The 23,868-nt window shown below is 57.8% G+C and overlaps 2 protein-coding genes across 2 annotated transcripts; both read right to left on the bottom strand.

The window, feature by feature from the left end:
* Window positions 1-3,437: 3,437 nt before the first annotated feature.
* LOC121151204 (intestinal-type alkaline phosphatase-like) lies at window positions 3,438-6,133 on the bottom strand. The gene is made up of 11 exons (XM_040972459.1): window positions 6,061-6,133; window positions 5,862-5,978; window positions 5,656-5,771; window positions 5,400-5,574; window positions 5,157-5,329; window positions 4,826-4,960; window positions 4,541-4,613; window positions 4,310-4,444; window positions 4,030-4,221; window positions 3,800-3,916; window positions 3,438-3,718 (listed from the first exon to the last, which is right to left on the bottom strand). Exons 1-11 carry the CDS (start codon window positions 6,131-6,133, stop codon window positions 3,438-3,440), a joined length of 1,587 nt encoding a protein of 528 aa, XP_040828393.1.
* A 13,561-nt stretch (window positions 6,134-19,694) lies between these two features.
* On the bottom strand, window positions 19,695-22,367 carry LOC121151170 (intestinal-type alkaline phosphatase-like). The gene is made up of 11 exons (XM_040972424.1): window positions 22,295-22,367; window positions 22,096-22,212; window positions 21,890-22,005; window positions 21,635-21,809; window positions 21,391-21,563; window positions 21,094-21,219; window positions 20,810-20,882; window positions 20,579-20,713; window positions 20,299-20,490; window positions 20,069-20,185; window positions 19,695-19,987 (listed from the first exon to the last, which is right to left on the bottom strand). Exons 1-11 carry the CDS (start codon window positions 22,365-22,367, stop codon window positions 19,695-19,697), a joined length of 1,590 nt encoding a protein of 529 aa, XP_040828358.1.
* Window positions 22,368-23,868: the final 1,501 nt, after the last annotated feature.

The following is a 23,868-nucleotide window of genomic DNA, read 5'->3' as shown; positions in this document are numbered from 1 at the left end:
GGGAGTTGGAAGAGAAGCGGGGCTGCTGGGACATGAACCTATACCCTATGGCATCCCGGCACATGCAAGATGAGGACTTTAGCTACTAGGCTACCACACTGGACCCACAAAGTTAATTGAATCAAGAGGACTGCCTTGGCCCAGGCACTTGGGGCTTGCACCGGGCATGTATGCAGGCCCCCTCTGTCCCTTGGCTATGTCCAGAACTCTTCTCAGTCCTTGCTGGGACAGGCCCAGAGACTGCTTCTGGGGAGGCGGCATCCACCAGACCCTGGCCTTCCCAGCGCCTCCTTTACTGTCAGCAGTGAACAGGACTCCCCTGAACCTGTCCCACAGGAGGCCACTTGGGGGAGCCAAAGCAGAGGACCCACCGTCCCCACTCTTAGCTGCCGGGATGATCGCTTCAAGAGACACAGGTGGCCAAGAACACTAAGGTTATAGGGACACCCTCAGTGACACCGCCATGGGGCAGCCCCAGAGCAAAACCCTCCCCGTGAGGTGCCCACCTGCGAGCTGCAGCCTGGGCCAGCAACACGAACTCGCAGAACCTAATGCAGGGGGAGGCATTCCCAGAAGCCACCAAGTCCCTGCTGAGCTACGGGCAAAGGCAGAACCGGCACCAGGGCGACTGGCTCTCCAAGGCCTCCTTTTATTCTTCCAGCAGCCCTGTGGCTGGTCAGGGTCCTCCGAGCCTGTTCTGGTGCCGAGGGCTGCATGATACAGGCAGCCCACCAAGAGAGAACTTGGCCTCAAGGAGACGTATCTGTCGCTGGTCGCGGCTCTCCTCTGAGCCAGGGCTCTTTTTTTTTTTTTAAAGATTTATTTATTTTTATTACAAAGTCAGATATACAGAGAGGAGGAGAGACAGAGAGGAAGATCTTCCGTCCCATGATTCACTCCCCATGTGAGTGCAATGGCCGGTGCTGAGCCAATGTGAAGCCAGGAACTTCGTCTGGGTCTCCCACGTGGGTGCAGAGTCCCAAGGCTTTGGGCCATACTCGACTGTCTTCCCAGGCCACAAGCAGGGAGCTGGATGGGAAGCTGGGCTACTGGGATTAGAACCGGCGCCCATATGGGATCCCGAGCCCATTCAAGGTGAGGACTTTAGCCACTAGGCCACGCAGCCGGGCCCTAGCCAGCGCTTTAAACATGGGACCTGCCCCATTTCCCAGCCTGGAGCTTGATGTGAGACAGCACAGGTAAAAGAGGCATGTCGCCCAGTCTTCACAATGGTGCTGAGCCCCACAATGAGGAACCACTTGCCGACCTTGCACTGACAGCAAGGAGTGAGTCTCGGGCAGTGAGTGGGAGCTGGGCCCTCACCTCTACAGGCGGAGGGTGTTGGGACCGAGGACCTTGGAAATAGAAGGTTGTGAGGGCGGCGCCTCACAGTGGGAATGGCAGCTCTGTAAGGAGAAGAGAGACCAGATGGGTACCTTTCTGCTCAGGTTCAGTGGAGCCCATGGCGCTGCGCTGGTGAGAAGAGGGCTCAGGAACATGCGGGGAGGGAAGGAGCTGCAGCTGCAGGCTGCTCCCAGCCCTGAGGCCCAAGGAGGAGGCAGGGGTCAGCAGGCCATGAGGACCCTCAGCTCTGCGCCCATCCGTGGCCCCGTGTGGAGGGAGGACCGAAGGCCAGCTCAGGGTCTGCGCAGGGGTAGAGTTAGAGTCAGCCAAATTGACACCCAAGGACCTGGGCACTTTGGGGAAGGGCGGAAGGCCTTGGTGCACACTGCCCATGAACTTGGCTGCCAGCCTGGGCACCCACATCGACCAGTGCTGGGAATTGGATTATCATCTGGGGCAATGCCGCGAGCTCACCTACCACCATGGGCGAGCGGAGTGAGGGGCGCCTGTCTGCAGGCACAGCCAGGCCAAGGTGAGCGCCCCCTTCTGGGAGCTCGAGGAGGTGGGAGGTAGGGTAAGTGGGAGGTGGTGCTGGGACTCTGGGCAGTAGTAGGAAGGTATCCCGCGTGATTGAAGCTGCAGCATCGCAGGTTTGGTCTGCACATACCAGCAAAGCCTTCTCCCACCTCCCTTCTGGACAGGGGTCCAGCCCGACGCTGGGAACCTGTGTGGCTGTCATGGCTGCCTGCCTAGCTGACCCCTTGGTCCAGCTGGCCCCCATGAGCCTGTCCTGGCATGGCGGAGGCCGGTTGTCCTGAGGCAGCTCCTGTCCTAGACACTGTTAGTTGCCACTTGAGCTGGATCAGGAGGAGAAGAACAGAGATGAGCCCCAGGCCAGCCAGGTCCACCAGGCCAAGGTCAGCTGCCACATGGGCACGGCCGCTTTGCCCTTTGTCCATGGGCATGTCCCAGCCACCAGCAAAGCCCAGGAGAAGTGGGTGTGGGTTTAACGGGAGGAGCAGGTGCTGAGCTGCGTGTAGAGTCCTTAAGTATTCTGCATCCAAAATGGGGGACCTCATCCCTTCACCATTCAGGTGGTAGGGAGGGATCCTAGTCTCAGGGCTCAGCCTTCTGAGTCCCCAGGCAGATCCCTTCCTCCCGGAAGCCCACCTTGTGTGGGATGCCTCTGTCTACCCCGCTGGCTGGGCGAGCTTCCCAGACCTGACTGGGAGCTGATGGCAGGATGCAGGGCCTGACCTCCCACCTGGAAACAGGGCCTCACTGCACCTGTGTGACCCCCCAGAAATCCCCGAGGCCCCCACACTAGCCAGAGTGTTCTTTCCAGAAGGGCTTAGTGCTACTGGATTAAATCTGGTTTTATTCTACTGCATTGCCTCTCCCACAATGGAGAGAGCCCAGCAGCCAGGAGTCTCTTGTTCTCAGGGCCCCTGAGGGCTGCGGAGGGTCAGGGGCAGCTCTGGGGCTACACCCTGAACCTGCCACTTTCCAGCTCCCTGCACAGCCCAAGCACACCACTGTCTTGCCTGGGATGGCCAACTTTGAGAATCTGAGGCAGTAAGGCTGTGCCTCCCCGTGCGTTGTCTGGGCTATCCGAGGGAAGTGCAGGATGGGAGGTGAGACTCCATGGAGCTGACAGCCATGGCGTGTGCCTCAGCAGTGGCGGCTGCATCGTTTGGCATGGGAGAGAGAGCCATGGGCGTTGGCCCCCATGCTTTCTAGGGTGGTTCCCACTTTGGGGGCAGTAACTGCTGAGGAGGTGGGGCCAGAAGTCCTGGAGCAGCCCCCACGGCTGTCGTGGCCTATGGATGCAGGGTCCTCACCTGGTCTGCCCCTGGGTGAGGGGGAATGGCTGAGTTGCCGGAGGGAGGGAGGGGCCGTGGGCATGTGGACGGTGGAGCCAAGGGTGTTAGGCTCAGCAGGGGTGGGAGGCACAGGGACACAGAGGCCACATCGGTGGGCCTTGGCCGCCTGGGGCCAGGTGAGGCTTCACGGGGAGGATACAGGGAACGCAGGCTGGAGCCCTGACAGCTCCACACTGGGTGGGGAGTGAGAGTGGTGTGGAGCTGGGTGGGTCAGGGTAAGGCAGTCACCCCCAGCAGCAGCAGTAGAGTCCCTGCCAGCAGTGTCAGCGAGGGACCCACGGACAGCGTGCCACTAGAAGGGGGTGGCAGGCCGCAGTCGGTGTAGGGCTCAATGCAGGCAGCAAAGGCCATGACGTGTGCCACGTAGCTCTGCTCCTGCACCCCGTGCACCAGGTGAGCCTGCGGCCCGCGTGCCAGCAGTGCCACGTCCTCGCCACCGTGTGTCTCGCTCGACAGGGGCACGGCTGCCTGCTGTCGGTACTCAGGGTCATCTGCGGGAGGGTGTCAGTCAGTGGAGGGTGGCCTCCCCTCTGTGCCATCAGCCCCTTCCCCCAGACCCCTACAGCACTCACTGCTGATGGCCTCGGTGACGTTGGGGCGGTCCCCAGCACTGAGTACGTAGCCAGGACCGTTGCCATACAGGATGGAGGTGTAGGTCTTGCCATCCTGGGCAAACTCGGGGGCCAGGCCTGCAGGAGGTGAGGTTGAGAAGGCGCTGACTGCCTGCTGCCAGTGTCCTGTGTGCCACGTGCCTGCCAGCACTTGTTGGCCCTGCCCTGGCCCGAGCGAGACCCCAACCTACCAAAGATGGAGCTGCCCCTCAGCGTGTAGCCCCCGAAGGAGAAGACGTGGGAGTGGTCCGCAGTGATCAGGGTCAGCGTGTCCTGCTCGCTCGTGAGCTGGCCTGCTCGCTCAATGGCGTTGTCGAACACCACGGCCTCAGTGAGCGCCAGGTAAGCTGTGCCGGCATGGTGGCCATGGTCGATGCGGCCGCCTGTAGGAAGGCCAGGTGGAGGAGAGGTGACCCTTGACCTTGACCCTCTCCTCCCTCCTCTGCTCTGGGATGCAGGGCTGCCCCTCACCCTCCACAAACAGGTAGAAGCCCAGGGGGTTCCGGCTGAGCAGCCGGATGGCGGCCTCTGTCATGGTCACCAGGGAGGGGTCCTGCTGCGGGTCCCGCTGGATGTCATATTTCATGTCTGAGGGCTCAAAGAGACCTGAGGAACAAAGGGTGTGGTGAGGCCAGCAGGGGCTGGTGGGAGGGGCTTCCTGCCCTGGGTGTCAGGTGCCTAGAGGCAGGTGGGGGTGGTTACCCATGAGGTGGGTCACACTGGCATCTGCAGAGGCTTGCTGGAGCCCTGTAAGGTTCCACACGTAGCGGGCCCCCTGCAGGAACAGACAGGACTCAGTCCAGGCCTGGTCCTGCTCCAGCCCCATCCTCCTGCCTGCCTGGCCCCGCCCTCCTCCCTGGGGTCCCCACCTCCACTTACTGGACCCTGCACCCTGCCTGCTGGGCCCCGCCCCCTCCTGCTCGGTCCCGCCCTCTTCCTGCTGGACCCGCCCCCAACCCTGGGGGGCACCACCCTCCAGTCCTTCACCTGGTGTTTTGACAGCCATTCCTCTACCAGATTTCGTCCATCCAACCTGGTCCCATTCTGGTTGATGTCACTTGGGTATTCAGGGTCTGGGGTCCCTTCGGGGAACATGTACCTGCGACCCCCGCCCAGGATCACCTGTGGAGCATCAGGGCAGGTGGACTAGCAGCCCAGGTACACTACTAGTTTCCTGGCAAGATGTTGGTAATGGTTGTTTTAGGCTGGACCTCTATCACTTCTTCCTGCCACCATGTCCTCTGTTCTCTTGCTAGGAGACCCTGGCAGACTGGGATATGCTTCCCCAAACCTCTCCCTCCCGCAGACCCTCACGCACGTCGATATCCATGTTGGAGATGAGCTGAGCTGCGATGTCCTGGCAACCCTCCTGCCTTGCCGATTCAGGCATGTTGGCATCTGAGTACCAGTTGCGGTTCACCGTGTGTGCGTAGGTGCCGGCAGGCGAGGCGTGCTGTACCCGCGTGGTTGTCACCACTCCCACAGATTTCCCTGCAGGGGCGCAGGTCAGGGTGCAGCTCGCAGGTCTGTCTCCCGGCCCACTGCCAGGCTCCCAGCTCACCTGCCTGCTTGGCCCTGTACATCACTGAGAGCACCTCATGGCCACGGCTGGTGCTACACTCGCCATAGCGGGCAGCTGCGCTCAGGCCGATGGTCCCGTAGTTGGCCTTGACCCCGCACAGGTAGGCTGTGGCAGTGCCAGCACTGTCGGGCACCTGCCTGTCCACGTTGTATGTCTGTGGACAGAGAAACCTCAGCTCTCTCTATCCTCATCATCCTGGGTCCTTGACCCAAACATGGGCAGCCCAAGTACTCACCTTGGACAGGGCCAGGTATGGGAATTCATCCATGGCCAGGGGGGTCTCAGGCCCCAGCTTGTTGTTCAGCTGCCCTTTCAGGATCCGCGTGGCTGTCACCGTGGACACCCCCATCCCTGGAGAAGCAGAGCCCCATCAGCCCCTGCCCTGGTGCCGTGGGGTCAGGACAAGGGACAAGGGGTGCTGGGCACATGTTTGCCTCTCACCATCACCCAGGAAGAGGATGAGGTTCTTGGCGGCCGTCTGGATGGGTTGCAGCCTCCTGGCACCAGCCAGGGCCTCATTGGCCTTTTGGTACCAGAAGGCGGGGTCCTCCTCTTCCTCTGTGGACAGAGAGGGAACCTGGTCAGCAGGGCACTGGGGTTGGGGATGTCCTGTGTGGTTGAGATGCGCGGGGTTCCTTACCTGGGATGACAGCCAGGGCCGGCCGCCTCAGGGACAGCAGCAGCAGTGGCAGCAGCAGCCAGGGTCCCCGCATGTTCGCCGGTAGCAGTGGAGTAGCTAGGCGGGGTACCAGGCTTGCAGCGACAGCATGGGCTGCCTGGACTTAAATAGTGGAGGACTTTGTCCCAGGGTATAAAAACTCCCTGTTCCTGTGACAGACATCCTATCTCATCCTTGCCCTATGACCTGTACCCCTAAAGTACTGATAGAATGGCTGAGTTCCCTAGGTAAGTCGGTACAGGGAGTTCAGGAAGTGCAGCTTCCATGAGGGTTTCTGCGTCTGTTCTAGAGTTCTGTGTGGCCAGGGGACAGTCCACCTGCTGCTGAGCCTCCCCTCCCAGCTTCTCCCCTTGCCTCCCCTCTGGCCCGTGCTGCTGTTGGCCCAGCACTGCCTGAAGGTGTTGAGGCTGGGGAGCAGCTGCAGTCAGGCCAAGGAAGGGCAACTGGGTTCGGCTTCTGGTAGACAGGAGTCCTGGCGAGGACAGAGAGATACACTCACTCTGCTTCTCACATCCAACAGTTGGACCCCGAAGGACCCTCGGCAAGCGTAGCCAGAGCCGCCTGGGGAGACAGTACTGCAAGGGGCCATGAGGGATCCACAGCTGTGTGTATACCACAAGGGGATCGGGGGCACACACATGTATGTGCAGCACACAGTTGGGTGTGGGGGCAGTCCCTGTGCCAGGCCAGGAATGGGCGGCGCTCCCAGCTCAGTGAGCAGCCTTCTGCTTCTGGGTTTGACCCCTGTTCCCGGCCTCAGCACGGGAGCCCAGGCTGGGCCCGTGCAGATGCAGGTGCAGCCCATGTCGAGGAGCTGGGTGCCTCTGTGGCCTCCGGCTGGGTTCAGGAAGCTCCTGCCCCCACAGCGGGAGCGTCTGGTGAGCAGGAGGTGAAGGTGAGAGATGAGGCAGATGGAGGGGGGATTCCCCCAGGGGTCCCAACCTGGACTGGGGGATACACAGACACAGCATGCACCTGCAGGCCAGCAGCTACCTAGCCCTCACTGGGCTCCAGCCCAGTCCACCCTGGAACAACATGTGGGGTTGGTACTAAGGTATAGTGGTTAAAACAGCGACCTGCAGCGATACCATCCTATGTAGAGCTTGTACCAGGCTGGGCTGTCCACTTCCCATCTAGCTGTCTGCTAATGTGCCTGGGAAGGCAGCAGAGGACAGCCCAAGTATGTTGGTTCCTGCACCATGTGGGAACCGGGGGGAAGGTCTTGGCTCCTGGCTTAGGCTGTTGCACTCATTTGGGAGTTGGCCAGCAGAAACAAGATCTCTGTCTCCCCCTCCATCTTGCTCTGCCTTTCAAATAAATAGATCAATCTTTAAAAAAAAGCATACTGAGTGAGTTCAACAAGAATCAACCCAATAGCCCCGCCCCTGGGGAGTTCTCGGAGTAGTCACTCACCCCTGCCCAGAACAGGAGTTCAGTGGGGCTGAAAGGCTATGCTGGGGCACTGGGGCATGCTGTGGGTTAAGGGGGCTGGGGTCGCAGCTGTGCCTGAGGGAGAAGCTCTGGGGTCTGGGTCCAACCATGGCCGTGACCTCAGCTCCCCTGACATGGCAAGGGGCCTTCTTTTAGGTTCTACATCTTTTCCTGAAATCAGATCATTTTCAAAGAATCAAGTGCCTTTCTCCAATCTGGGCCAGCCCAGCCCAGCGCAGCCCAGCCCAGTCCCTCCCCAACACCTGAGCCCCAGGCCTGACCACAGCCCGCTGCCCTCGGGTCTGCCCTGCAGCCTCCCTGCCCACCAAGCCCACATGCCCTGCCAGGCAGCACCTCCCTGAATGTCCCTGCCCTTGCCTGGCCACCTGCTGTGGCCTCACCTGCCAAGCCTGTGCAGTTCAGCCCTGGTCAGCTCTGCCTCCAGCCTGTGCTGCCTGTCTAGCTGGGAACATTCCTGACTAAAGGTCGGGAAGCCTCATTGACTGACTGGCAGGTGCCCGGGCCACTCACTGGCCCTGTCAGCCGGTGTAAAGGTTCAGGTCAGCCGGGTGCTCACCTCTCCCCTCCCCTGCTTTGGAGCTGGACCCTGGGGCAGCTGGCAGACAGGAGCAGCTTCCTGCCATCCGGGTACCCCTTGTCCACTGGCGGTGCTGTCACCTGGCTGGGTCCTGAGACCTCCCCTGTGGCCCAGACCCTGATCAGCCCCACCTGCACCCCTGTCTGTTGCTCGACAAGACAGCCCTCTCCTCCCACACACACTTCCCACGTGCCAATGTTGCAGACACGCTGCCACATCCATACTGTCACCACCTGTAAACCTTGTGTCTGCCTGCACTCCAGCCTAGCCTCATGAGTGTCACCAGGCGGGGCCAATGGTTGGCTGCCCTGTGCAGTGAGTGGATGTCCAGGGGACAAGGACAGGGAGCTGCGTGCTGCCCCCTGCCCTTAGTGGCACAGCCAGGCAGGCCACGGAGGCACTCAGACCCCAGTGAGTGCACCTGCTATTGGCGTTCATGTTCAGGTGTATCCTGAGCCATCGGGGTTTACCCCACAAGGTGCATCAGCTCATTTGTTGCTGAGCCTCCTCGGGGGTGACAAGGACACGGAACTGTGTGTAGCATGGCTGTGCCGTTGTCTGTATCCATCAGCAGTGGGGGAGTGACCCATTCTCCCCATCTGGCCTGTGCTTGCTGTTGTCACTGTGGCTACTTTTAGCTGTTCCGCTAAATGTGTTGAGTAAGGTCACAGAATGGTCTTTGGATGGCCTTAAATGACTGTTAGCCTCCATCTTGCCTGGTGCACATGTGTGAACTGCTTCATGTGCCCAGCAGAGCTGGAGAGCCCATCTCATATGGAACAAGACAGCATGTGGCAGAGCTGAGCACATCAGAGCACCCCAAAGCTCCTGGGCACACCCAGGGGGCAGCCAGCGGAGCCCAGGCTGGCACGGGCCATGCCACTCACCCGGGAGGATGTGCAGAGTCCTCAAGGCTCCTGGGACCCATCACAGCTGCTCCCTGCCCCACCAGGCATTGTTACAAACCAAAGCATACAGGCCTTACAGTCCTTAAGCAGTTGCGAGGTTTTTGGCAGGAGGTTTGCCTGTTGGCTGATAGAGGTGGGTGGGGGTTACAAAGACTGGTGAGAGAGCAGGGTTTTTTTTTTTTTTTTAATTGCAAAATCAGATATACAGAGAGGGGAGTCATTTGCTCATTCACTCCCCAAGTGGCCACAATGGCCGGAACTGAGCATATCCAAAACCAGGAACCAGGAGCCTCTTCTGGGTCTCTCTCATGGGTGTAGGGTCTCAAGGCTTTGGACCGTCCTCATCTGCATTCCCAAGCCACAAGCAGGGAGCTGAACAGGAAGTAGAGCCGCCAGGACTAGAACTGGTGCCCATATGGGATCCAGGCACGTACAAAGAGAGAACTTTAGCCACTAGGCTACTGTGCAGGGACTTTTTAATTTTTTTTTAAGATTTTAAATAAAATTAATATTTTTTTAAAAGAGCAGCTAGAACACAAATATGGGATCTCAGCATTTGGAAATAGAGGGTTAGCCAAGTGAGCCATCGTGCCAGGCCAGAGAGCAGCTTTTCTTTTCTTTCTTTTTTTTTTTTTAAAAGATTTATTTTTATTATTTTTTTATTGGAAAGGCGGATATACAGAGAGGAGAGACAGAGAAGAAGATCTTCCGTCCGATGATTCACTCTCCAAGTGAGCGCAACGGCCGATACTATGCCGATCCGAAGCCAGGAGCCTCTTCCAGGTCTCCCACGCGGGTGCAGGGTCCCAAAGCTTTGGGCTGTCCTTGACTGCTTTCCCGGGCCACAGGCAGGGAGCTGGAAGGGAAGCGGGGCTGCCGGGATTAGAACCGGCGCCCATATGGGATCCCGGGCGTGCAAAGCGAGGACCTTTAACCACTTGCGCCACCGCGCCGGGCCCGAGAGCAGCTTTTCAAAGAAGACAGTGAGGTTTGTGTAATGGCACAGTGGGCTCGTTTGCTACTTTGGAATCACATCAGATCACATCAGAGTGCTGGTCTGAGTCCTGCTTGGAGACTGAGTCCCCAGCACCCGGACTCAACCCTGGCCCAGCCCTGCCCATCGTGGGCATTTGGGGAGTGGGCCAGCAAATGAGTACTCTGTCTCTCTAGCTCCTTCTGTTTCCAAAACACATTAACTAACATGTTAAAAAGAGTCATTTATTTGAAAGGCAAATTCTCACACACACACACACACACACACGCAAGAAAGGAGACAAAGATCTTCTATCCATTGGTTCATTCCCCAGTAGCTGTAACAGGCCTACCCAAAGCCAGGAGCCAGGAACTCCACCTGGGTTTCCCACACAGGCAACAGGTGCCCAAGTCCTTGGGCCATCCTCAACTGCTTTCCCAGCCACATTAGTGAGGATCCAGACAGGAAGCCTCTATTTCCAAATGCTGAGATCCCATATTTGTGTTCTAGCTGCTCTTTAAAAAAATATTAATTGTATTTAACAGGCAGATTTATAGAGAGAAGGAAAAACACAGAGAAAAATATTCTACCTGCTGGTGTAGTCCCCAAATGTCCACAATGGCCAAAGCTGAGCTGATCCGAAGCTAGGAGCCAGGAACTTCTTCCAAGTCTCCCACGCAGGTGCAGGGTCCCCAGGCTTTGGGCCATCCTTGACTGCTTCTCCAGGCCACAGCAGGGAGCTGGAAGGGAAGTGGAGGAGCCATGATACGAACCGACTCTCATTTGGGATCCTGGTACACACAAAGCGAGGTATTTAGTCACTCGGCTATTGCACAGGGCCCCAAGAATAAATAAATCTTAAAAAAAAAAATTAAAAAGTCCCAGCACAGTAGCCTAGTGGCTAAAGTTCTCTCTTTGTACGTGCCTGGATCCCATATGGGCACCAGTTCTAGTCCTGGCGGCTCTACTTCCTGTTCAGCTCCCTGCTTGTGGCTTGGGAAAGCAGATGAGGACGGCCCAAAGACTTGAGACCCTACACCCATGAGAGACCCAGAAGAGGCTCCTGGTTTCGGATCAGGGCCAGTGCCGAGGGGGGAACCTGGGCGTTCTGACCAGGGCCTGCGCATCCTGCTGGGCCATGCACCTGCCTTGGACAGCCATGGGGTGGCTGTGCTGGCGGAGTCTTCATTCTGTGCAAACTTTGTAGTGCTCAGTGCCCTAAGAGGCTTTTTGGTCCACAGCGGAACGGGAGTTGGTCCTCCCACACCCTGCTGCTTGCTACATCGCCAGTGTGATTAGGTCACATCCACCTGTATAAATGACCCATGTGGCCTTTCCAGTGGCTTTGTTTTTATTTGAAAGGCAGAGTTACAGAGAGAAGGAGAAACGGAGATCTTCATCCAAAGCCAGGAGTCAGGAACTTGTTCCGGATCTCCCATGTGGGTGCAGGATCCCAAGGCTTTGGGCTGTCCTCGACTGCTTTCCCAGTCACAGCAGGGAGCTGGAAGGGAAATGGAGCAGCCAGGACACGAACCGCGCCTATATGGAAGGTGAGAACTTTAGCTACTAGACCATTGCCCCAGGCCCCCTGCCCCTTATTACTGGGTCTCCCCTGCTCCCTGGAGACACATCAAACATGAAATGATGCTAGGCAGTGGCCCTGCGATGAGCTTGTGAGAGTCTGAGACAGAGGAAGCGTCCCACCTCTCAGAGCTGAGATAAAAAATGGGCCATTGTAGGACATTGTGACCCTAGAAGGTCAGCAAGCACAGGATTACAGTTGATTGGACAATATTTGCATGAGAACAACCAAATGGCTACCTTGCCTATACCTGATTGGATATCATTAGTATGAGAACAGTTGAGTGGACAGTGTGTACATGAGAACACTTGGTCGAATATACAAAACAGATAAATTCAATGGTTTCTTGTGAGCTGGACTCTATGCTTGCAATGAAAGAATCTTGACTGAATTTGAACTGTAATACTGTAACAGGTGGAGGAATCCACCATGGGGGGAAGGTATGGGGAGGGGTTGGGGGAATCCCAAAATCTATGAAACTGTGTCACATAATGCAATGTAATTAATAAAAAAAAATAAATAAAAACAAAGAATATACAAAACAAAAGGAGTTCCAAACAAAAGCATAGAAACTGTTGATGAGTTTTGTTGATAAGCTCAATACCTCCTCCCTTATCCCATATGACTCTCGGTGTATAAAGCCTGATGTCACTAATAAACTTCGGCTTTGACCATCAGAGTCCACGCGTGTTATTATCGGCTCCGTGCACCAAGTCCATCGTTGCGGGTCAGTGACAGGCTGTGACCTACAGGAGCCGGGAAGGCACAGGCCAGAGGCACTGCGTTGGTCCCATCCCCCCACCCGCAGTGCTGGAGTGCAGAGGCGGGTTCTCCAGAAGAGAGGAAGGGCCGGGCCTGTGTCCATTCAATAATGAGGTAGATCAGGCCTGGGTGCTGAGCCAGAGTTCAAGAGGCCACTGCAAGCCCTTCCCCCACCAATAGGCATAGTTGGCCTCCTGAGAGAAGGCAGCTTCACCAAGCCACAGCTTTCTGATGCATGGAGCCTGGCCCTGGGAGAAGGTGCCAGGTGGGCTTCTCCCAGCCAGAGCCGGTGTCTGACCTCCAAGCTCCTGGAGGAGGCCAGCTGGCTAGGCCCCATGCAACCGAGACTGCAAGAGGCTAGCATCTGAAGTTGGTGCTGAGGCATAAAGGTGGTTTATTCAGGTTAGCCTAGGTTCCCCAGCCACCTCCCCCAGCCCAGCAGGGTTGGGCCGGGGAGGACAGCCTCAGCACAGGCTGCAGCAGGATCTGCAGGGAGGACAAAAGAAGCAGAGAGCGAGCCAGAAAGAGAGAGGAAGAGAGAGGGAGGGGGGGAGGAGGAGGAGAGAGAGAGAGAGAGCCAGAGGCCCCCAGTTCTTATACATTTCAGGTTATTAATTATACAGTCATGAGTTAGCAGGCTTCTATTGGTGGATTTGAAACAAGCAACTTTCAAAAAGTACAAACTGATGTGCTATAGGGTGGTGGATCTTATCAAACACCAGGGACCTCCTTCCTGAAGAGTGGTCTGCCTATGTGACCTGCCAGGTGTCCTGCCGGGTGTCACATAGACTGTCAGGCCTGGAGTTCACACAGCCCCCAGCCAAGCCATCAAGGCAGAAAACGTCTAGGTTCTTCACACTCAAGCCTGAAAACCCCAGGCTGGTGTGTGACTCCAAGCCTCCATCACCTGCGCAGCCAAGGCCAAGTGTGGTGATTTTAATATCGCTAATGAGCAAGGGGCACCGACACCTCCAGGCAGGTGGTGTCAGCCACCTGGACAGCAGGCAGCTCATGGCTCACAGTGGGAGCGGGAGCTGGGAAGGGCTGCTGCCAGGTCTTGTGCACAACTCTGAGGGGTTCAAGATATCTGTAGAGCAGGTCACTGCTGATGGGATGCGAAGTTAGAAGCAGAGCCTGGGACCTGGTGCTGTGCAGGTTAAACTGCAGCCTGCCAAGCCGACAGCCCATTTTTGAGCACCAGTTCCAGCCCAGGCTGTTCCGCTTCTGCTCCTGCTCCCTGCTGATACGTCTGGGAGGGCACTAGAGAATGGCCAGTCCTGGGGGTTCTTCCCACCTGTGTGGGAGACTGTCGGCAACGCCCATGTTGCTGCGTACCCTGAGCCAAGTGCAGGGACCAGGGTTACAAAAAAGACACCACACAGTGGGTCATTCTGGTAAAGAGAATGCCATTTATTCGAAGTTGGCCTGCCTCTTTCATAGTCTGCCTAGTTGCTCCCAGTATTTTCCCAATGCTCAAGCAACTCCTAAGCTCCCCTGGGGGCATCTTTAAAAAGGGGAAGCAGGGAAAGAGGGAACTGGCAGTCAAGCCAGGGGCTAAATGTAACAGGCCAAGATTGCCCATCCTGTTACCCCTAGAAAAACAAGCTAAGCTGTGGAGTTAACCCTTGGGAGACCGGGCCGTGCAGGAGACCTGGGTGAAGCTGCAGGCTTTGACCTGGCTCAACCCTGACCTTTGTGGCCATTTACAGAGTGAATCAGCAGCTGGAAGATCTCTCTCTTCTTTCTGGTCATTTGGTCGCTCTGCCTTTCTTTCTTTTTCTTCTCTCTGTAGAAGAACATTCAGAATCTTGGCTACTGTGGGAGACAATAGCCAGTTGAATCCCCCCTGTAGGCACCAGGAGCAATTGATAAGGTTTAGATAAAGAATCTGCCAGAGGAACTAGCTGTGTTTCGGGGGGCTTTACCTTGCTGTGGAGATGTAAATGGCTCAAGCCCCTCCTCCCTGAATGCCTACCTGACAACCTTCCTTTAAAAGTCTGGTGCTGGTAATAAACTTTGGCCACTGACCATCAGTCAGTAGTCCACGCGTGTTATTATGGGCTCCGTGCACCAAGTCCATTGCTGTGGGACAGTGACACTCCTCCTTCTTTTTCCTTTACGATTTATCAGCTGAGGGTCATGGAGGCCAGGTGCACTTGCTCACAGAGGTGCCCCTACAATATAACTTGTACTGTAAAAATCTTTCTCTCACGTACAGGAAATCTAAGCACAAGACAGAATTGAGCTCTGGGGTCACAGAGTTGCTCAAGGACTAAGCACAAGAGCCAGTGGATGTCTCACACTTGAGTCCTTCTGAGAGGTAGCTGGGGAGATTATCTCACACGGGGCACCTGCTCTGGTCACTGGGTCTGAAGACAGAGCTGGCAGCAGCAAAACCGACTCTGTACCCCAGGCCAGGGGCAGTGTTCCAGCCCCGGGGGCTGAGGCTGACCCTTTTGCACACCATCCTTCTGTCGAACCTGTGCTGCATCTGACTTAGCTAAGGGCTTTCCTCTGATCATAGTCAACAAACGCAGCAGTTCCCTGGGCAAAGGAAGGGATGTGTACAGGGTGAAGGCAAGAGCAGCATGGTCACCCCTGGCCAGCGTCCCTCTTTGGATTGGGGTGGATCCTGTGGTGGTGTTCAACTCTGTAATTATTCTTTATGCTCTGTACACTGTTTTGAATGCTTGATCCACCCAAGAAAGAAGGAAAGTAGAAGAAACATTGAGAGTAGATATGTTTGTCACCTGTCTCTATTCTCGCCTCAGCCAGTGCTTCCCAAAGTGGGAGCAACTCAGACTTCCAGAGGACAGGCTCCCAGACTGGCTTGGGCAGAAGCACCCATGTGTTAGTTGCCCTGCAGACAAGTGGGCAGACAGCATTGAACTTCACAGAGGAGGGAAGAAGGAGAGAAATCCTCTATCCTCTGGTTTACTCCCCAAAAGGCCACAGTGGCCAGGCTTAAAGCCAGGAGCATTTCCCAGGTCTCCCATGTGGGCACAGGGGTCCAAGCAGTTGGACTGTCCTCTGACACTCTCCTAGGTGCCTTGACAGGGAGCTGCATTGGAAATGAAGCAGCCGGGATTGAACCAGCACCCATATGTGATGTTGACAGTGCAACTGGTGGCTTAACCCATTACGTTACAGCAGTGGCTCCAGGAAATTATCTTTCAATGTTCTTCCCACCCCCGGTGCTAACAGCAAGGAGAGATCTCCAGTTTGAACGAACTGGAAGCAGAACCCTCAAATTCATACGTGGATGGTGTTTGGGGCCATGTTTTTGGAAGCTAATAAGGGTTAGATGTGTGGGGAGGGTGGGGTCCCCTCAGTGTGGTTATTGGCTTCATAAGGATAGGGACCGGTCTCTGTCCCTGGCACACCCCTCCTCTGCTGAGCTCTGGGACTGATGGCTCAGAACGCAGGTGCTCCTAGAGGCTGGCCAGGTGAGCTGACCTTCATCCTGACTCGGGGAGTGCATAATGGCAACCAGAAAGGGGCTGGGAGGCACCCTAATGTTGCCGGACCCTTCTGGCCAAAACCAAGCTCTGAGCCCAGCAGGAGGCAGCACTTCGTGGAGTGGATGTTGCTGTTTGTTTATTTGTTTGAAACACTTTTGCCATCTCTTTGTGGAAGAGGTAGCATGCTTCCATTTTTCCCCCCCTAAAGGTTTGTTTATATTGGAAAGGCAGATTTACAGAGAGAAGGAGAGACAGAGAGAAAGATTTTTCATTCACTGGCTCGCTCCCCAAGGGGCTGCAACAACCTGAGCTGATCTAAAGCCAGGAATCAGGAGCTTCTGGGTCTCCCATGTGGGTGCAGGGTCCCAAGGCTTTGTGCCATCCTCTGCTACTCTCCCAGGGCACAAGCATGGAGCTGGAAGGGAAGTGGAGCAGTTGGGACACAAACCAGTGCCCACATGGGATGCTGGTAATTGACAGTGGAAGACTAGCCTGTTGAACCATTGGTTCAGGCCCTGTGCTTCTGTATTTTCATTTTCTGCAAATTTCCTTTTCCAGGGAAGGGACCGAAAAGCTGAGCTTATTCACGAGAGATAAGGTAAACAGGAAGGCCACGGGCAACATGTCACTATTGTGAGAACACAGGAAAGCAGGCACCCACTCTAACACAGCGCACTAGAGCTTGGCTTTACCAGCTGCCGTGTCCCGACAAGCTGGTCCTTCTGTGCCTCCACTCCCACCTATGGGACATGGACATGGGAAAGGCTGCGCTGGGGCTCTGTCCACTGAAGACTCTGCAGTATCCATGCTGCGAGGGAAAGGAGGTGAAACCCTAATCTTTGAAAAAAAGTGACACTTGGGCCCGGCAGTGTGGCCTAGCGGCTAAAGTCCTCGCCTTGAATGTGCCAGGATCTCATATGGGCGCTGGTTCTAATCCTGGCAGCTCCACTTCCCATCCAGCTCCCTGCTTGTGGCCTGGGAAAGCAGTCGATGACGGCCCAAAGCCTTGGGTCCCTGCACCCGTGTGGGAGACCCAGAAGAAGTTCCTGGTTCCTGGCTTTGGATCGGCATAGCACCGGCCATTGCACTCACGTGGGGGGTGAATCATGGAACGGAAGATCTTCCTCTCTGTCTCTCCTCCTCTCTGTGTATCTGACTTTGTAATAAAAATAAATAAATCTTTTTTAAAAAAAAGATCTAGAAGGCTTCTTTAAAAACAAAAAAGAAGAAGAGGGGCAGGACATGAAGCTGTTGGAAAGCAGAGACAACAACCAATCAGGGAACTGAAAGTTTATGCTAATGAGATATGCTCTCCCAACCAATAAGGAAAATGACCTGGTAGCAGCCTGCTGCACTGGTGGATTCCTCCTGCAGACACAGTATCTGAACACATTGTTGTTGCTATTTTATGATTTATTTATTTTTGTTGGAAAGCAGATTTACAGAGAGAAAGGTCTTTTATCTGCTGACTCACTCCCCAGGTGGCCACAAGGCCAAAGCTGAGCTGATTTGAAGCCCGGAGCTTCTTCGGAGTCTCCCACGCAGGTGCAGGGTTCCCGGGGGCTTTGGGGAGTGTCCTCTTACTGCTTTGGGAGGCCTCAAGCTAGAAGGGAGGTGGGGCAGCTGGGATTAGAACCAGAGCTCTTATGGGATCCCAGTGCTTGCTAGGCCAATGCGCAGGGTCCAGAAGACGGACATTGTATGCTTCGCTTCGTGTCTCCTTTTTTTCAGTGATCCTAGGACTACACTGAGCATTATTTTCTTTCTGTTCTGAGGATTCATGGGTTCTCATGGCAGCACAGTTTTGTGCTGGGTCCTCTCCCCCTAGCACAGCTGGCCTTGGAAGTCCCTGTGTGGGCCCAAAAGGAGGCTGGACAACAGGCCTGGTCGGTGACCCGGTGGCCTCTCACATCAAGACCTGGCCAGCAGAGTCAGCCTCTGTTCCACAGGACGGCGATAAGGTGTTCCATGCCTGAGATCCGTGCAGGGCCTCGTTGCTCCCTGGCTTTCGACTGGGAGCCAGGCGCAGGCTGGAACCGGGGAAAGATGTGTCCTCTGGGGAGGATCCTGGGCGCAAGGACCTAGGTCTACGCCCAGGAGGCGGGGAGGAGGAGGATGGAGGGGCGGTCCCACTTGTGTCCGGGGCCACCTGGAGCGCGAGGCCTGGGGTGCACCTTCTGCGTCCTTGCGTTCTTGGCCATCAACCACCGGCGCCCGCATTGACCTTTGCGGTACTCAGACCGGCTCGCGTTTGGCAGCAGGCTGTGGCGCCAGGCCACCGCCCATCACAAGCTCACCTACGGTCAGCACAGAGAGGAGCGAGGACGCGGCCAGGGCCAAGGTGAGCTCCCGCTTTGGCTCGTGCCGCGACGGCCGCGCCCTGGCTCAAGGTCCGGGACTGCAGGGATTAGGACGTGGGCGGCACGCTGGGGCGCAAACCGGTTTCTTGACGGAAAAGCAGCAGTGTGGCCGCAAGCTTTTCGCTGGGTACCAACCGCGACCACGGAACCCCGCGTGCATGCGGACAGGGGAACCCAGCCCATGCTGCAGCGCTGGGGTGGAGGGAAAGGGGATCAGAGGGCACCGGAAGCAGGAGCAGTAACTTCCCAGCCTGGGGCACACGGAGAGCGTCTGGAGCTGGCCCGATAGTGTCTGAGTGTCTGTGAGGACAAGGAGAGCAAATGACATCCCTGTTTCCCAGACCGGCCCCACAGGGAAGGAGCTATGCACAGCTGTTCTGGAAGGAGGGCTTGTGACAGTGATGGCTGGCGCGCCCACTCTCCCTCGAGGCATCTGGGTGGGGGTGATTGGATCTGTCCGGGTGACCTCTGGCCTCTGCTGCCCCCAGATTGACCAGGACGGGCTCACCCTGCCGGAGAGGACCCTGTACTTGGCTCAGGATGAGGAGAGTGAGAAGGTGGGGCTCGCGCAGCCTGGGGTGCAGGGGAGGCCTGGGGCTGCGGGCCTTGGCGTCCCCGCTGAGTGGGGCTCTGTGCGGCTGCAGGTGCTGGCGGCCTACAGGGTGTTCATGGAGCGGCTGCTCCGCCTGCTGGGCGCAGAGCACGTGGAGCAGAAGGCGCAAGAGATCCTGCAGCTGGAGCAGCGTCTGGCCAACGTGAGCCAGACTGGGCGCTGGGAGGTGGGGGGCAAATCAGAGCAGGTTCTGAGCTGGGTGCAGAGCCCCCACATAATCGGTCCAATATGAAGCAACACCCCCCTCCCCCTGCAGGTCTGGGGTACCCTCAGAGCTGAGCCTTCTAAGCCCCAGGCAGGTCTCCTCTTGTGGGAAGCCTCTGCCCACCCTTCTTAGTCAGGGACTGTGCTGCTGCCTGGGTGGGTTTCCCGCCCTGGTTGGGAGCTGACCCCCACCTGCAGACAGGGTCTCAGTTCACCTGCGTGGCACCCACACCCCCACCCTGTGCCCCCACAGTAACCAGAGTGTTCTGTCCAGAAGGAGTTGCTGGTGCTGGGTTACATCCGATTTTATTCTTTTATTGCATTGCCTGTCCAAGAATGGGGGACCAAAGAGGCCTGGGAGTCTCAGGTGCTCAGAGCCCCTAGGGTTGGGGAGGGGTCACTGCAGCTGGAGCAGAGCCACAGGCTCTGTGTCAAGGTCCTGCATAGCTTGGGAAGATTGCCATGTGGCCTGGGTGCCCATTTGCCCCCAAAGGGCCAGAGCAGGGCGCAAACTGGGTAGCGAGCCAAGGTGGCCACTCTCGTGGATGTAAGTGGGCAGGCTGTGGTGTGATGGCTTCGGGGTCACCCTGGAGTCCTATATAGGGGCTACCCAGGACAGGAAGGGGAAGCTGGACTTGAACCAGTGCGGTGTAATTGAGGATGCGGGACCCAGCTGCTGGATGCATCGCTGGGCAGGAGGGGCTCAGTGCTCCAACGCCCCTAAACAAAGGCCCAGCCCCAACAGCAGCCAAAGTGAAGGGCCTGCGGTGGATCCTGGGTGAGCTGCGCTGGTGTGTCCCCTGGGGGGTGGCAGGCCGCAGTCGGTGTAGGGCTCAATGCAGGCAGCAAAGGCCATGACGTGTGCCACGTAGCTCTGCTCCTGCACCCCGTGCACCAGGTGAGCCTGCGGCCCGCGTGCCAGCAGTGCCACGTCCTCGCCACTGTGTGTCTCGCTCGACAGGGGCACGGCTGCCTGCTGTCGGTACTCAGGGTCATCTGCGGGAGGGTGTCAGTCAGTGGAGGGTGGCTTCCCCTCTGTGCCATCAGCCCCTTCCCCCAGACCCCTACAGCACTCACTGCTGATGGCCTCGGTGACGTTGGGGCGGTCCCCAGCACTGAATATGTAGCCAGGACCGTTGCCATACAGGATGGAGGTGTAGGTCTTGCCGTCCAGGGCAATCTCGGGGGACAGGCCTGCAGGAGGTGAGGTTGAGAAGGCGCTGACTGCCTGCTGCCAGTGTCCTGTGTGCCACGTGCCTGCCAGCACTTGTTGGCCCTGCCCTGGCCCGAGCGAGACCCTAACCTACCAAAGATGGAGCTGCCCCTCAGCGTGTAGCCCCCGAAGGTGAAGACGTGGGAGTGGTCCGCAGTGACCAGGGTCAGCGTGTCCTGCTCGCTCGTGAGCTGGCCTGCTCGCTTAATGGCGTTGTCGAACACCACGGCCTCGGTGAGCGCCAGGTAAGCTGTGTTCGCATGGTGGCCATGGTCGATGCGGCCGCCTGTAGGAAGGCCAGGTGGAGGAGAGGTGACCCTTGACCTTGACCCTCTCCTCCCTCCTCTGCTCTGGGATGCAGGGCTGCCCCTCACCCTCCACAAACAGGTAGAAGCCCAGGGGGTTCCGGCTGAGCAGCCGGATGGCGGCCTCTGTCATGGTCACCAGGGAGGGGTCCTGCTGCGGGTCCCGCTCGGTGTCATATTTCATGTCTGAGGGCTCAAAGAGACCTGAGGAACAAAGGGTGTGGTGAGGCCAGCAGGGGCTGGTGGGAGGGGCTTCCTGCCCTGGGTGTCAGGTGCCTAGAGGCAGGTGGGGGTGGTTACCCATGAGGTGGGTCACGCTGGCATCTGCAGAGGCTTGCTGGAGCCCTGTAAGGTTCCACACGTAGCGGGCCCCCTGCAGGAACAGACAGGACTCAGCCCAGGCCTGGTCCTGCTCCAGCCCCATCCTCCTGCCTGCCTGGCCCCGCCCTCCTCCCTGGGGTCCCCACCCCCTCTTACTGGACCCTGCACCCTGCCTGCTGGGCCCTGCCCCCTCCTGCTCGGTCCCGCCCTCTTCCTGCTTGGCTCCTCCCCTCCCTGGGGGGCACCACCCTCCAGTCCTTCACCTGGTGTTTTGACAGCCATTCCTCTACCAGATTTCGTCCATCCAACCTGGTCCCTTTCTGGAATGGGTATTCAGGGTCCGGGGTCCCTTCCGGGAACATGTACTTGCGGCCCCCGCCCAGAATCACCTGTGGAAGCATCAGGGCAGGTGGAATTAGGGATGGATCAGGTCTCCAGAAAGCATGCTCTAGGCTGGACCTGCTACCATATCTGCCCCACCCAGAGTCGCTGGGGCCTTGTAATGGCCGTGGTGGGGGTGGCCTGCCTGCTTCCCTCCCCTCCCGCAGACCCTCACGCACGTCGATATCCATGTTGGAGATGAGCTGAACGGAGGTGTCCTGGCAACCCTCCTGCCTTGCCGATTCAGGAATGTCGGCATCTGAGTACCACTCGCGGTTCACCGTGTGTGCGTAGGTGCCGGCAGGCGAGGCGTCCTGTACCCGCGTGTTCGTCACCACTCCCACAGATTTCCCTGCAGGGGCGCAGGTCAGGATGCAGCTCGCAGGTCTGTCTCCCCAGCCCACTGCCAGGCTCCCAGCTCACCTGCCTGCTTGGCCCTGTACATCACTGAGAGCACCTCATGGCCACGGCTGGTGCTGCACTCGTCATAGCGGGCAGCTGCGCTCACGCCGATGGTTCTGAAGTTGGCCTTGACCCCGCATAGGAATGCCGTGGCAGCGCCAGCGCTGTCGGGCACGTGCCTGTCCACGTTGTATGTCTGTGGACGGAGACACAGCTCTATCCTCATCATCCTGGGTCCCTCCCGCAGCCCCAAACTTGGGCAGCCCAAGTACTCACCTTGGACAAGGCCAGGTATGGGAATTCATCCATGGTCAGGGGGGTCTCGGGCCCCAGCTTGTTGTTCAGCTGCCCTTTCAGGATCCGCGTGGCTGTCACCGTGGACACCCCCATCCCTGGGGAAGCAGAGCCCCATCAGCCCCTGCCCTGGTGCCGTGGGGTCAGGGCAAGGGACAAGGGGTGCTGGGCACATGTTTGCCTCTCACCATCGCCCAGGAAGAGGATGAGGTTCTTGGCGGACGTCTGGATGGGTTGCAGCCTCCTGGCACCAGCCAGGGCCTCATTGGCCTTTTGGTACCAGAAGGCGGGGTCCTCCTCTTCCTCTGTGGACAGAGAGGGAACCTGGTCAGCAGGGCACTGGGGTTGGGGATGTCCTGTGTGGTTGAGATGCGCGGGGTTCCTTACCTGGGATGACAGCCAGGGCTGGCTGCCTCAGGGACAGCAGCAGCAGTGGCAGCAGCAAACAGAGGCTCCTCATGTTTGCGATGGCAGTAGTGGAGTCTCAGGCCCCAGAGGTCAGGCTTGCAGCAATAGCATGGGCTTTTCTTGGGCTTAAATAGGGGTGGGCTGTTTCCCAAGGCCCTGTCCTACCCTGTCACTCCCCTGTGATTAGGCAAGGGTGTTGCTGCTGGGGTGGGTGAATGTGTGATAAGCAGCTGGGTGGGTCTGCCCTTGCCTGGGGGGTCCCTGTGTGTTCCTGGTAGGGTGGAATCTGCATAGATTGCCTTCTTCACCTGTTTGCTCAGTGCTCTCTGGAGTCCAGCTCCCCCAGATTCCATTTCATAGTCTCAAGGGCGGTATGTCCCCCAGCATTGTCCTGCACCAGGAGCCGAGTTAGTCTGCCTGCGGCAGGAGTCTTAGGCACTCGCACCCCAAGTACCCAGTCATCCTTAGCTTCCTACCAGGATTTCCCAGCCCAGAAGCACAGGAGAAGCAGGGGCATCCCTGAGCAGGGGCCCTGCTAGCTCCCATCCAGGCAGGTGCAGGATGGTTTGAGGGCTGTGCAGGTGAATTTGACCCCTGCTTCAGCAGAGGAGCTCTGGGTAGGTCTGTGTGCTCAAGTCCTGATCCTATGGGCAGGTGCAGCCCATGATAAGAGCTGGGGGGGGGTGGTCTGTATCCTCCAACTACAGAAGGCTGCTCCCCAGACATTCCCCAGCGTGTCAGTATCCAGAGGAAGTGCAGCAAGTCAGAATAGGGGTGGGAGTGCCCCCACGTATTCCCGTGTGGGTGGACACAGGCCAGCAGCCACCAAGGCTTACAAGTCAGCTGTGTCTTAAGGCTGCAATGCTGAGTTCAGCTCTACACTAAGGAGGAATCCCCATGCTCAACCAATGAGGGGTCACCCAGCCTGCCCAGAACAGGAGTTCAGTGGGGCTGAAAGGCTATGCTGGGGCACTGGGGCATGCTGTGGGTTAAGGGGGCTGGGGTCGCAGCTGTGCCTGAGGGAGAAGCTCTGGGGTCTGGGTCCAACCATGGCCGTGACCTCAGCTCCCCTGACATGGCAAGGGGCCTTCTTTTAGGTTCTGCATCTTTTCCTGAAATCAGGTCATTTTTAAAGAATCAAGTGCCTTTCTCCAAGCTGGGCCAGCCCAGCGCAGCCCAGCCCAGTCCCTCCCCAACACCTGAGCCCCAGGCCTGACCACAGCCCGCTGCCCTTGGATCTGCCCTGCAGCCTCCCTGCCCACCAAGCCCACATGCCCTGCCAGGCAGCACCTCCCTGAATGTCCCTGCCCCTGCCTGGCCACCTGCTGTGGCCTCACCTGCCAAGCCTGTGCAGTTCAGCCCTGGTGAGCTCTGCCTCCAGCCTGTGCTGCCTGTCTAGCTGGGAACATTCCTGACTAAAGGTCGGGAAGCCTCGTTGACTGACTGGCAGGTGCCCGGGCCACTCACTGGCCCTGTCAGCCGGTGTAAAGGTTCAGGTCAGCCGGGTGCTCACCTCTCCCCTCCCCTGCTTTGGAGCTGGACCCTGGGGCAGC

This window comes from Ochotona curzoniae, unplaced genomic scaffold, assembly GCF_017591425.1.
Source record: "Ochotona curzoniae isolate NIBS_2020 unplaced genomic scaffold, NIBS_Ocur_1.0 contig_2294, whole genome shotgun sequence".
NCBI lineage: Eukaryota > Metazoa > Chordata > Mammalia > Lagomorpha > Ochotonidae > Ochotona > Ochotona curzoniae.
Note: the sequence above shows the minus strand (reverse complement) of the source record. Positions and strands in the feature narration are given on the sequence as shown.